The sequence below is a fragment of the Berghia stephanieae genome, chromosome 1 (assembly GCF_034508935.2).
Source record: "Berghia stephanieae isolate SIO BIC M18660-M18661 chromosome 1, UCSD_Bste_1.3, whole genome shotgun sequence".
Taxonomy (NCBI): domain Eukaryota; kingdom Metazoa; phylum Mollusca; class Gastropoda; order Nudibranchia; family Aeolidiidae; genus Berghia; species Berghia stephanieae.
The window spans coordinates 483,263-495,762 of record NC_088360.1 but is presented as its reverse complement, the minus strand read 5'-3'; the positions used below and the strand labels follow the sequence as shown (position 1 = coordinate 495,762).

The 12,500-nt window shown below is 38.0% G+C and overlaps 1 protein-coding gene across 13 annotated transcripts in view; it reads left to right on the top strand.

The window, feature by feature from the left end:
- Nucleotides 1-12,500, top strand: part of LOC144965814 (phosphatidylinositol 3-kinase regulatory subunit gamma-like) — a 188,373-nt gene that overhangs the window by 120,190 nt on the left and 55,683 nt on the right. For 4 of the 13 annotated variants that reach the window (XM_078901590.1, XM_078901580.1, XM_078901572.1 and 1 more), the window contains exon 8: nucleotides 8,867-8,947. In XM_078901590.1, the coding sequence (XP_078757716.1) occupies nucleotides 8,867-8,947 (81 nt within the window). Of the gene's footprint in view, nucleotides 1-6,035; nucleotides 6,246-6,390; nucleotides 6,471-8,578; nucleotides 8,948-12,500 lie in introns of those variants that run through there. The other 9 variants (XM_078901634.1, XM_078901608.1, XM_078901650.1 and 6 more) reach the window with 8 other exon arrangements.

The window sequence follows — 12,500 nt, the reverse complement described above, 5'->3', positions numbered from 1 at the left end:
AGTTCTTTCCACTGATGATGGATCACAGGTATTCTAAATCCTTTTCGCGTCTAAGTTATTATATGTCATCGAGGCGCTTGATGTCTTTATTTATCGTAGTGTATATGCTTTTGTGGGTCTTCATTTGTGTTTGCTATGTCCGCTTGGTGGAAAGAATAACGCCATTGACTTATAGCTGGAAAATGTCTCTCCTTAAAGTATGTCCATTAATAGTCTCCATCTTGTTTCCAAAATTTGAATCGGTGTTCCTTCGCATTTTATGCACAGCGATTTGTTACTTATTTTGGTTGGGAAGTGGATATATGATTTAGAATTCTCCTGAGCTGTTTCCAATGGCATGCATCTAGTTTATATTTTTCGCTTTTTGTCAGTGCCCATGTTCCACAGTTGTAATTAAGTACTGATTTAACAAAACAACAAAAAACTTGAGCTTTTATATAGCGCAATATCCACTAAACGTGCTCAAAGCGCTTTACAAGGGGTCCCTGGCCATCAGCAACACGTAACATTTAGAACGGGACATGACGCCTGTTAGGCGATATTACAAATTTTTGTTTGGACAAAGACAATGCTGTTAACGGCCAGGTACTCGTTTTACACCTGAGTACGGTGAGAGAATGTGAGTAAAGAGCCTTCTCCAAGGACTCAACTATGCGCCGAACGCGAAGCTCGAACCCACGACCTTCCGATCCGAAAGCGAGTGTCATACCACTAGACCACATAGCCGCACAAGGCTCTTGTATAGCTTTATTTTGTTTTTTCTTTTCAGTTTGTTGTTTCTAAGCCATCCGCGTGTCATACGGCTGCCGACAGATATTTTCGTCTATATGCGGGGAGATCCACTAAAAGCGTGTATTGGCTCCACGTCTTCGTTTCTGAAGTTCGTCTTGCAATGACTTGAAAGAACCGTTGACATCTCATGTGGGTCGATTATAATATTATACTTTCATGACTCTCGTCTGTACTTTTTGGTTTTCGAAAGCCCTTCTGATTTAATAGCTTTCGGCTTTAAACATTGCTTGGTCATTGCCTGCTTTGTCTACAGTTCCAATGTTTTGAATTCAATGGTCCTTTTTCTTATTTCCTGCAGCTTCTTGTTTCGTTGCTTTTGTTTTTTATTTATTTATTTATTTATTTATTTTTGATAATTATTAACATTTATTTATTTATTAATTTGAATTGTATTATTCGTATCTTTTAATCACATTTCACGTGAAATGTCCCCCCCCCCCCCCAAAAAAAAAAAAAAAAAAAAAAAAAAACAACACAAAAAAAAACAAACAAACAAAAAACAAACAAAAAAAAACAAGAAAGAAAAAAGAAGCCTCATTTAAAATCCAGTCTCGCACACAATTGATGAAGCCAGAGAGGTTGCAGCTCCATCTTATTTGAAAAGGCTTCCTCAAAATTTCATTTCAAGTTCTTGTGAACAGGTGTCGAGTGGAAAAGATTGGGAAGGGGATGAGAGAGAGAGAGAGAGAGAGAGAGAGAGAGAGAGAGAGAGAGAGAGAGAGAGAGAGAGAGAGAGAGAGAGAGAGAGTGAGAGAGAGAGAGAGAGAGAGAGAGAGAGAGAGAGGGGGGGGGGGGACGAGAGGCAGAATTTCAAAAAATCAAATCAGCCGCACCTACACTACAAAGGGAAGTCTTAGGCTAGATATTTTTCGATCGACCGGGGGGGGGGGGGGGGGGGGGGGGGGGGGGGGGGGGGGGGGGGGGGGGGGGGGGGGGGGGGGGGGGGGGGGGGGGGGGGGGGGGGGGGGGGACCGAAAGAGAATAATAAATGGAAAAAATTTCTAGGTCACGAGTAGGGCGTAATAATTGTTCATTGCTGATCGATACAACTTTGTCTTGAAATTCTGATACATTAAAAAAAAAATTCAAACAGCTTTGTGGTATGTGATATGACTCGCCTTTTTAACTCTATGTCCTAGGTTCGAGTCCCGCATTGTTTGGCCCTCGAGAAAGGTTCTTTTTTTCACTTTTCTCTCACCATACTATTCGGGTGCAATTGTGAGTATCCAGCTGTCGAAAACATTGCTTACATGCGTCATGTCACGTCCTACGTTTACAGGTTTATTGTGTATAGATGTATGTCTCCACTAAATTTCATATAGTGGTAGTATTGGTAGGTTTACTTACCATTGGATTTTGTCATCAATAATATGGTTTACATACATACATACACACACACACACACACATACACACACACACACACACACGCACGACCCATGGGACTTTATCGATTATCCAATACCTATGTAACTAGTACACTTTGTATAATATGTCTCTATGTCTGTGTGTTTGCATGTAACAGTACACCTCTATTGAGCTGCCAATGGTACCAATGTTGCCAGGAAGATTTTGCAAGAAATACCGAAAACAAAAAGAAGTAAAAATGTATGCTAATGCATTAGAAAAATTACAATAATTTTAGCTCAACCATTTATTTTCAACTAAGGCAATGACACCGCCATTTTCACCCTACAGTCGTAATTAACTATGTAAATCATGGCGTCAATACTCCTAAGTCTTACATTTGATTTACTCTTTAAATTTTGTCAACCAAAATCAGTGTACAGCCAATAATTTATAATTCCAAACAGATAACTGTGATCTAGGATAAAGGCAGCAGCAGCAGCAGTTATTGGCTCCCACTACCCACACCCTTATTATCCCGGTTTGTCCATATAGTCCACCAAACCTAACATCGGATCTCCGCTAGTGGGAAAATATTCGGCTTTAGTCTCAAATAGCACAACACCGAGTGCCAATACGCGGTCTTCTGCGGACCTGGATGCAGAGCCCAGCCTGTGCCTGCACCGGCGACCAGGCAGGATGCAACGGCCAAAGCCTTCCCAACCACGTCAGCGGTTGAAGCTCTGCGCGTTTTTTGCGGCGGGGGTCATCTGAGTCCAATTACTCCTACCTGCCAGGAGTTTTCTCCTACCTGCTAGGAGTCTCGGTTCCCACTCCGGCTGCACCATTGGTCCGAGTCACGGGCACCTCCCACGCACTCTCAAAGGCGGTGCCAAGTTCTCACATCTTGGTCTCGTTCATCTCCTACCTACACTACTAAGTTTTGCCAAGTACCCACACTTAAGCCTCGTACGCCTCCTTCCAGGAGGTGCCGATCGCTCTCGTTCCATCGGGCCATTGATCTCCCAACCATGACCCTCTCGCCATTTGGAGATTTCCGGGATGGTCTAGTGACGGTCAACCGGTTAGCTCTGCCCCCACCACTGTATATCACATGCGTCAAGGCGGTGACCAATTAGGGGCGATGATAAAGGCAGTTTCTATGGTGCTCACACTACTATGTTATGACGATCGACCCAATCAGCAAATTCCTTACCGCACTCGTTTTGTGTGTAGGTCCGTTATACTTCCGGATGGCAATGTTGTGAGCTTCTTAGCCAAGCGCGTACTATCTATATTTCGCGTAATAAAAGCCAAAGTGGCCACCCTGAACGGTGGACATAATCTTGATTGTATATTGGAGCCATACGGTCATTTAGCCACGACGACGACGACTACGACGACTGACCCAGGCCAAAACTAGGACAATGGCTGGAGAAAGTGGAAACTAATCTGACTTACTCTGACAAAACATATCTCTCTCATTTTGGCCGAAAACTTTCAGTATCGATCGATATTAAAAGCGGTCGTCAACCGGTCATAAAAAAGTCTCAAATTGGAAATTTAAGTGAAATATATTTTAATTATTATTTTTTATTTATTTGGGAGTCAATTTAAGTCAATCGATAATATTTGAAGTTAAATATTCTGGTCGAAATTGAGAAAATGTATTTTGCCACTCAACGCTAGGTCATGGGGAATGCATTAATGTCACTGGCCTCACACACAGACTATGTATTAATGATATCCCCTGCAATGTTACACGTCGTGTGTACATGTTGTTACAGGTTAGTCCATTAGCTTAGATTTAGACGTGGACATTGGAATAAATTATACTTTTTTCCCTTCTATACGGTTGCCTTGTTGCTCTCTGTATTTCTTTGGCAAGTTTATATCAGAATTCTAAAGAGAGAAAGATGAAGAAAGATATAGATTGAGAACTAGAGAGAAAGAGGGAAGTGATTGAGAGAGAGAGAGAGAGAGAGAGAGAGAGAGAGAGAGAGAGAGAGAGAGAGAGAGAGATCCCCCCCCCCCCCCCAATACTAAGCATGGTCAACCTCCTCTGTGCCAGTGAGCACATTTATTTTAAAAACTATCATGGAATTGGTAGATTTTGAAATTAAAATAAAAGTACAATGCTTACACGATGTTTTTTTTTAAATAGAAAAAGCATAATATTGATCTATGAATGGCTTGGTCTAGACTCCCCCCCTCCCCCCCCCCCCCCCTCTCTCTCTCTCTCTCTCTCTCTCTCTCTCTCTCTCTCTCTCTCTCTCTCTCTCTCTCTCTCTCTCTCTCTCCCTCTCTCTCCCTCATGATCTTTCTCACTCCTCCATCCCTGTTTACCTGTAGAAGGTTTATGGATAAAAAAGAGTTATGGGCAAATGTGTATTGATGTAAGTTTTAAATTAGATTTCAGATTTCCTCAATTTTGAATTGAGGGTTAGAGCACTGGGCGTTTCCGCCTACACTTGTGTTCTCCTTTAGTGAAAGGTGTACACGTCACAAGCCACTGGACCTCTCTATTCACAAATAAATGGCCTTAAATGACCTATAATTAGTTAATAGCTTTTATTGTATTGATCAGAAAACTTTTAAGTCACAATTTTATGAATACATTAAGATGACCCCTAACTCGCCAAGTAAGAGTATCAGGCTTAAGACTTTAAAAACCCTTCTCCTTCTGTTATTTTTTTTTCTTTCAAAAATGCATTTTTATTAACGAAATTAACCATCATGGGGAGCAAGCAATAATTATTCATAATTATGTTACCCGTTTGATTCATAATATATTTTTATAAATACAATTTATATGTCTTATTGGTTTGTGTTTGTGTCTGAAAAATTCCAACACAGTCAATTTGATAAAATTCAGTTTTCCATTTATCTTCCCACTCTTGCAAAGAATTTTTTTTTTTGCTATCATGTTCAGCACCATGTATAATCTTAACTTCGTTCTTGGAGTTATATTTTAACTCATCATCATTTTAATCAAGAAAGAGTAACACATTATTGAGGTACCTCCTAATAAGTGTTTCATTTTAACTTTAAATTACTGTTGGTTCAATATGTAAGTAGTCACCTTATCTTTGCACCACCTGTCATGAAATTCCGTGCATTTGAAGTTTTATTAAACGGTCTTTACGATCTACTTTGTCGAAATGCCGATAATAATTTCAACAACCTGTAGTTTGCAGCAATAAATGTCAAAGGCATGGGGAACACACCTTCTTTCATATCAAATTAAATGGTTACACATTCTGGGCACCAAAGTAGGTCACGTTAAATAATACGTGAAATAATTTTCGTTATTATCCATCCATTAATAACTCGAGTCTTTCACACGGTTCAGTTAACATAAACTCCCCCACCCCCTTCCCCTACGTCCATTCCATTATTTCACGCTCTCTCAACCACACACACACACACACACACACTCGCGCGCGCGCGCGCACACACACACACAATCCCACCCCCTCCCCTGCCCCAGTGCATAGTTTTCGTTTGCCCTTACTTCAAGACTGCGCGCGGTGTGTAGAGAGTGGATTTTTTTTCCTCTCTCCTTTTTATATTTAACCCTAATCTTATCTGCGGTTGGCAAAGTGCCTGCTGATCTAAAGCCCGATTTTAGGTCGTCAGTGCCTGCGGGCACCGTGCACACCCCGCCACTCAAAGGAGTTCTTTTCACTAAGTTTTTGCCTTGTGCTTGCTACCCCACTCCACTGTGCCCTCGCTTCGTCCTCGTCGTCCTCATTCTCCCTCTCCCTCTCTGAAGCTGTTTGAGTGAGAAGCGAGCTGAGGCGCGAGGTCGATGGTTAGTAGGTTAACCAATCGTTCGCCAGCTTGGTCTAAGTATGGCAGAAAGGAACACACGTGACTCGCTGGTACAGTGTATGAGAGGTATGGCTGACCTAGCCAAGCTATCAACGGCTTGTATTTCAATCTTCCACCAACATAACCGATGTTGCTGTTCTATATTATGTGTATGAGAGTTGCTTGTGTGTCACTAGTTTTTGCTCCAATAATATTATAATATTATATCAAGAAACAATTCTTATTCTGACGGATCTTACAATTATTATAAATAACAAAATCCCTGTGGAAAGAGTGAATATATTTTTCTTCTTATTTCATCTCTTTTTTGTTGTTGGAATAATTCGTGTTATTATTATTGTTATTATTATTATTTGGCGTTAAAAATCGAGGCTTGCAAAAATAGAAGATAGCTTTGGTCTGACCGAGTTCCGATCTTGTTCCATGTGGTTGTGGTTTCTAGAAGTGTTACTGTTACAGTTACAGTTAAAGCTTGTCTTAGGTCTTCGATTCCTATGGGTAGAGAAATATTAATAATATTAGATATATAGTATTAGAGATATTATTGTGTCTTCTTTGTAATCAGAATATTTACGTTAGGGTTTATTATCATTAGGTATTGAATTGTTTTATTCTTATTGTTATTATTATATTATTATTATTAATATTATTATTATTAGATTATTATTATTATTATTATTATTATTATTATTATTATTATTATTATTATTATTATTATTATTATTATTGTTATTGGTGGTGGTGGTGATACTGTTACTTATATTATTGAATTTTATTTATCTGCTGTTTTAATTAAGCTGTACAAACTCATTTTGTAAACTGAATGTCTCTAATATGACATGGTCAATAATGCAAGGTTTCTGCTCCATTAACTCATTCGCACCCACGATTATCTTCACGGCCGACCTTACACAGTCGCTCACTCACTCACTCCCCCCCCCCCCCCCCCCCCCCCCCCCCTTATTTCCATAATATTACAATATTTCTCTCGTACCTAATTATAACGAAAATAGCAAACTAGTCAACTCGCCCACTCAAAGACCAGAGTAAAAGACGTTAACTCTACGAAGGCGCAGGAATTTGATGTAAATTATAATTATAAAAGTAGGCCAACATTTGACTGTTTAGTGTTGCCAATACATACAGCACGGTTAGCTTTTTTTTTTTTTTTTTTTTTTTTTTAAATATAAGAATTACTAATCGCCCTTCCGCCACGCCATCATAAGATACCATCGCCTAGGCATTCCATGAAGGAATCTTGATAACCCACCAAACAGGATGTCTGATGTCGACAGGAATCACCCATGTTGTCCATGTGAGCAAATTGGGGGTTAGTAATCTTGCCCAAGGAAAAATACGACAGTGTCTGAAGCGGGGCTCGAATCCGGGACCTTCCGGATCACAGTGCAATGCCTTAACCACTCGGCAGTGCCTGACGTAGCAGCCCAAAAAAAATAGACACCTTTTCAGACGTATAAACGCACACCATATAGATAGAATGCGCTTGGCCAAGGAGTTCACAACATTGCCATCCGGAAGTATAACGGACCAACACACAAACTCTGTGTAACCATGAACTTTTATAGTCTGGTTAATACAGTTTAGTGAGAACAACTCACAAACGCGGATGGCAAAAATAATAACAAAGGCCTGAGTGACGTCATCTGCATACTATCTATATATCGCTGCGCCCCTTCGGTTGATACATTTCACCCCAATTCTTAATGAGTTGGTTTTATCTTCAAAGAAAATAATTAGGTACCTGAATTGGAATTGTATTTGTTGCTTATGGCATCTCGGCACTCTGTATTCAAATAGCTAGAATAAACTGTAACTAGATAGATCTAGAAAGCGTAACCATTTGTATGTGTAATTTCCGCTATCTCCAATGCCAGTATTCCAATCATCACTTGACCATATAATAAATAATATATTAAAATGCGATTGGCCTCGATCCTCTGGTACATGTCGTTTTCTATCAAAAATATAATAATATTAGCAATTAAACAGATCATACAGTCGCACGTTAGTTATAAGAAACTCTTGTCGGTCAGAAGGTCGTCCATCTGGAGCCAATATGATTCAATGCCGCATTTTCGCCAGACCACGTTAGTTGATTAAAGTGATGACATGGAAGCTAGGACTTCATAATAATAGATGTCACTGCATGGAAGACATTCATTTCCATTTTAAATTTGGCTGTTAACATGACGAGGAGTCTTTCATTTATCCTATTTAGGTTGACCTGACGTAGTCTTGAGGGAATGTAGCATTGGCGACCAGTACTGAAAATTTAACAAAACTGTCACCGTCTCAGTCGCACCATGTCATGTAGTCTCGTAGTAGAACTCTCTCATTTATGTTTGTTTCACTCTTTTGTCTTCTCTACCAATTAGAAAGACTTATTTGTGTGTGTGTGTGTGTGTGTGTGTGTGTGTGTGTGTGTGAGAGAGAGAGAGAGAGAGAGAGAGACTTCCTACTGTGTCATGTTTGTAAATAATTTAAATCACAGTTATTATTAATAATGGTAACACAAAGATTTAGAGACTTAATGTGCCATACCGTGTGATTCTTCCATTCATTGTGAATTTCCCTTTGTATGTTAGGGAAAAAATATATAGATATATTCTTTACTCTATTTCACCAATTGGAATGTATATTTCCTTTTCAAGGATTACGTTGATTTGTAATTTGGAAAAAGAAAGAAAAAAAACGGATTGTGATTTTTTAAATTCCCTGCTCATGAAGACTAATCAATGAAGTGATCGATTTTTTCTTTTGTGGTATGTTGTAGTCGTTCAATGGCAGACCATTATTGTTATAACCCTCATCACAATTTGGACATTACAACGTCATCAACATCATCACAACAATGTATGTACGCCTCTTTTCAGGATATGGGAGTGAAAGATGACTTCCACCAAAAATCTATCCTCGTGTGTATCGACGAACTGTGTGGGCACAACCCTGATCTGGTGAGTAGACTTTTCCATTCTACTAAGCTTACTCTGTGTGAAATTATGTCAAACGCGTTTAAAGTGTGTATTTTGAACGTATTAAACAATCAGTAAAGTGGTTGGACAAATAGTCTATGGACGCTATACAAATATCATTTACTATCATCATCATCATCATCATCATCATTATGTTGAACCAGTTTTGGTGTGTAGTCTGCTGGTGTAATTAGCTGTAAAAGTACATGATAAGGTGTGTGGTGTCATTGGACTACAATACAAATAGAAAAGTTTGTCTCTCTGTCTTGCACTGGCAAAACGCCTTTATTTTAATTTTGACCAGTAATTTAATTTGAAAAGTATAATTTTGCTCAGCAATTGATGAAATATGAATCATATATAATATGATAATATAGTATAATATGATGAAATTGAATTATACATAAGTTCGTAAATATTTTAAGGGAAACTTATAAACCTGGGATTTTTTCCCCTACTATATCATCGGAGCTAAGCAAACCGTTTCTGGTCATATGAAAGAAAAAAGCGTTTTGTTAGTGGGTTGCAGATTGTGCTTGATGAATTATTTGTTTGTTGTTGCCTGCTGCCACCAGTTGGTTTTGGGGGGGGGGGGGGGGGGGGATGATAGTTCACGCCGGCCGGGAAGGATATTAAAACTTTTTAATGGTGAAAAAATATACGGTGGCTCTGTTGAGGGCTGTTGTTCTAAGAGTCAGATATGGGAAGGGGGAGGTATGGTGATGTTTTTGTCATGTCACTAACAATGTGATCATAAAACTTATTCATGAACAGACGTTTTTAAAAATTTATGTATTAAGTAAAGCATAATAATGACGAAACACACTTGTTCAAATCATTGAGGTTAATGTAACAATAATAGAATGGAGGGCGAGGGCAGGGGATGGATAGGATGCGAACGTGATATTTCAGCAGTAATTAAGTGTAGGTGATTTGATTTTGTTTTTTGTTTTTTTATTTATTATTATTATTATTATTATTATTATTATTATTATTATTACTTCTATTATTATTATTATTATTATTATTATTATTATTATTATTATTATTATTATTATTATTATTATTATTATTATTATTATTATTATTATTAATTCGTTTGTAGCTCTTGTGTGATTGGGTAAATTGAAAAAGCACAACTGGTTTTGACTCGTTGGATAATACATATTTAATATCTTGAGATGCAGGAGAAATAATTATGCGAAGGATAGGGAATAACTACTTGTAAAATAACAACAGAAAATAAATAACTTTTTAAGAAATATGATACTAATAATAATAATAAGTAATACATATTTAAAAATTGTGCTAACCGAGATGGTTCATGCGACCATAATTATTAGAATATGTTAACCAGCAAGCCCGTTATTCGTCAAATATACCTATTTGTTCAAATGATCACCAGTTTGCAAGGCAACAAATGGCTTAATCATTATACACACCATTCTGTAACATTAACTACTTTACACATGTTATTGTGTTCATTTTGGTAGCAGACTAGACGTCTTGCGAACAACAATAATAACATTACTACTACTACTACTACTACTACTACTACTACTACTACTACTACTACTACTACTACTACTACTACTACTACTACTACTACTACTACTACTACTACTAATGTTGATGATGAGAAGAAGAAGAAGGGACAGGAGGTGGAAGAAAACTGAAGAGGAAAGATGAATGAAAAAACAGAGGAAAGAACTCTTTATCTAATCTGGATTGTGACGTCAACCAATCTATTATTTTTTTTAACCCAGACCAGTTTCCGACCTATAGATACTCGAAATCGTTTTTTTTAACCACTTTGTGGCTGCACGTTTATCATTTGACGTTATCTGACACGAAGGCTTTGAAGGTTTTTGACCTTATAGTTGGATAATACATATTTAATATCTCGAGATGCAGGAGAATTAGTGGTAACGGTAACGCTCTGATAACACACCTTTTGTATTTTTGCCAGAAAATGGTACTCCCTGTAACGGTAGAGTAAGGTGACCTCAGCTTGTCGAACATGGTTTAACCCAAGGTTTATCAAATGTATCGGGATTAAGACTTTTTGACCAGTTGAGGAGTCATCTCATTCTGTCATTGTGTGAAGTAAACGTTTTTCGCGACTATGAGAAAAGCATTTTGTCACTGTGTCCTGGAATTATGTCAATGAGCGCGGTTATCCAGCCCTTTGACTTACTTGACTTAGATGCCTTTCGCGTCTCGACCGAAAGATCGGGTCGCCTTGGCTGTTTCCAGTATTTCCTGTGTGAGGTGTCTCCAATATTGCCGGTCCTCTGCTAGGGTTCTCAGATTTTCAAGGTCCCCTGCCGTTATGAGACTAATGCTTTGTCCAAGTGTTGTGAGGTTTTTGTTTAGGATCACAGGGAGTGTTGTGATCGGTCTTCCTCTGAAAAGGTTCCCGTGTTTTTGAAAGTATCCCGACATGGCTTGGTTAGCTGGTATGTTTTGGTCCCTGCGTAGTATGTGACCGAAAAGTTGCCATCGTTGTTGTAAAATGTCAAGGGAGATTGGTCTTTCTTTTGTGATCTTATAGAGTGATTCATTTGAGATCTTTTTTGGGTATTTGATGTCCAGTACCCTTCTTAGCTGTGTGCGATGGAAGGCATCCAGATGTTCTTCTTCGGATTTTGTCAACGCCCTTTATATTCGGTTTTTTGTTTTACTCTGAAGATTTACCTCAGGATTATGCTGTGGTACTGTGAAGAGGGAAAATGTAACAATTTTGGATAGACAAATCAACATCATCTTCACAGCACCGGGTCATGTCTAGATAATACTTTTATATTTTACAGCTTTGATAATGAAGATTTATTTCAAAGGAATAAAAAGGCTGTGTGTGATAACATCAACAAGCAGGAAACATATCTTTTGTATGGCCACATCCAAATGTAACTGATAAGGAATCAACGTACAAACTTAATTTTAAAAGTACAAAAACATGTCATGTAATGAATTTTCTTGCTATTCATTGCATTTTTCAGAGCTACAAAACTTAAGCCAGCATTTTGTAATTATCGACGTTTTGTTTTATGATCAATTTCATTAAATTTATTTTATTCCAATGTTATTTTTTTAATTCTCGAAATACAAGTCTATGTCCCGCTTTTCCATAGAAGTTGAAGTAGATTGAACTCATGGCAATATTGATCTGTCATAAATATGTGATTTGATAGATAACAATCTAAAAATGACGCAGTTGTAGGAGAGTTCAAGACTAAACAAAAAAACGTATTAAGCGTTATTACTACATACTTGAACAATAAATAACGTTTTAATCATTCAAGATTGTTGGGGACCAATTGTGACAAAATTGTATTTTCAAACTGAATTTTGCGAGATGGAAGCATTTTTATAAATGACTTACTTTGACAAAGCGTTTGAATTTCGCCTTTGTCTGAAAATTCATTTATCAGTACAGGTTGTTTCTGTTCTCTTCTTCTTCTTCTTCTTCTTCTTCTTCTTCTTCTTCTTCTTCTTCTTCTTCTTCTTCTTCTTCTTCTTCTTCTTCTTCTTC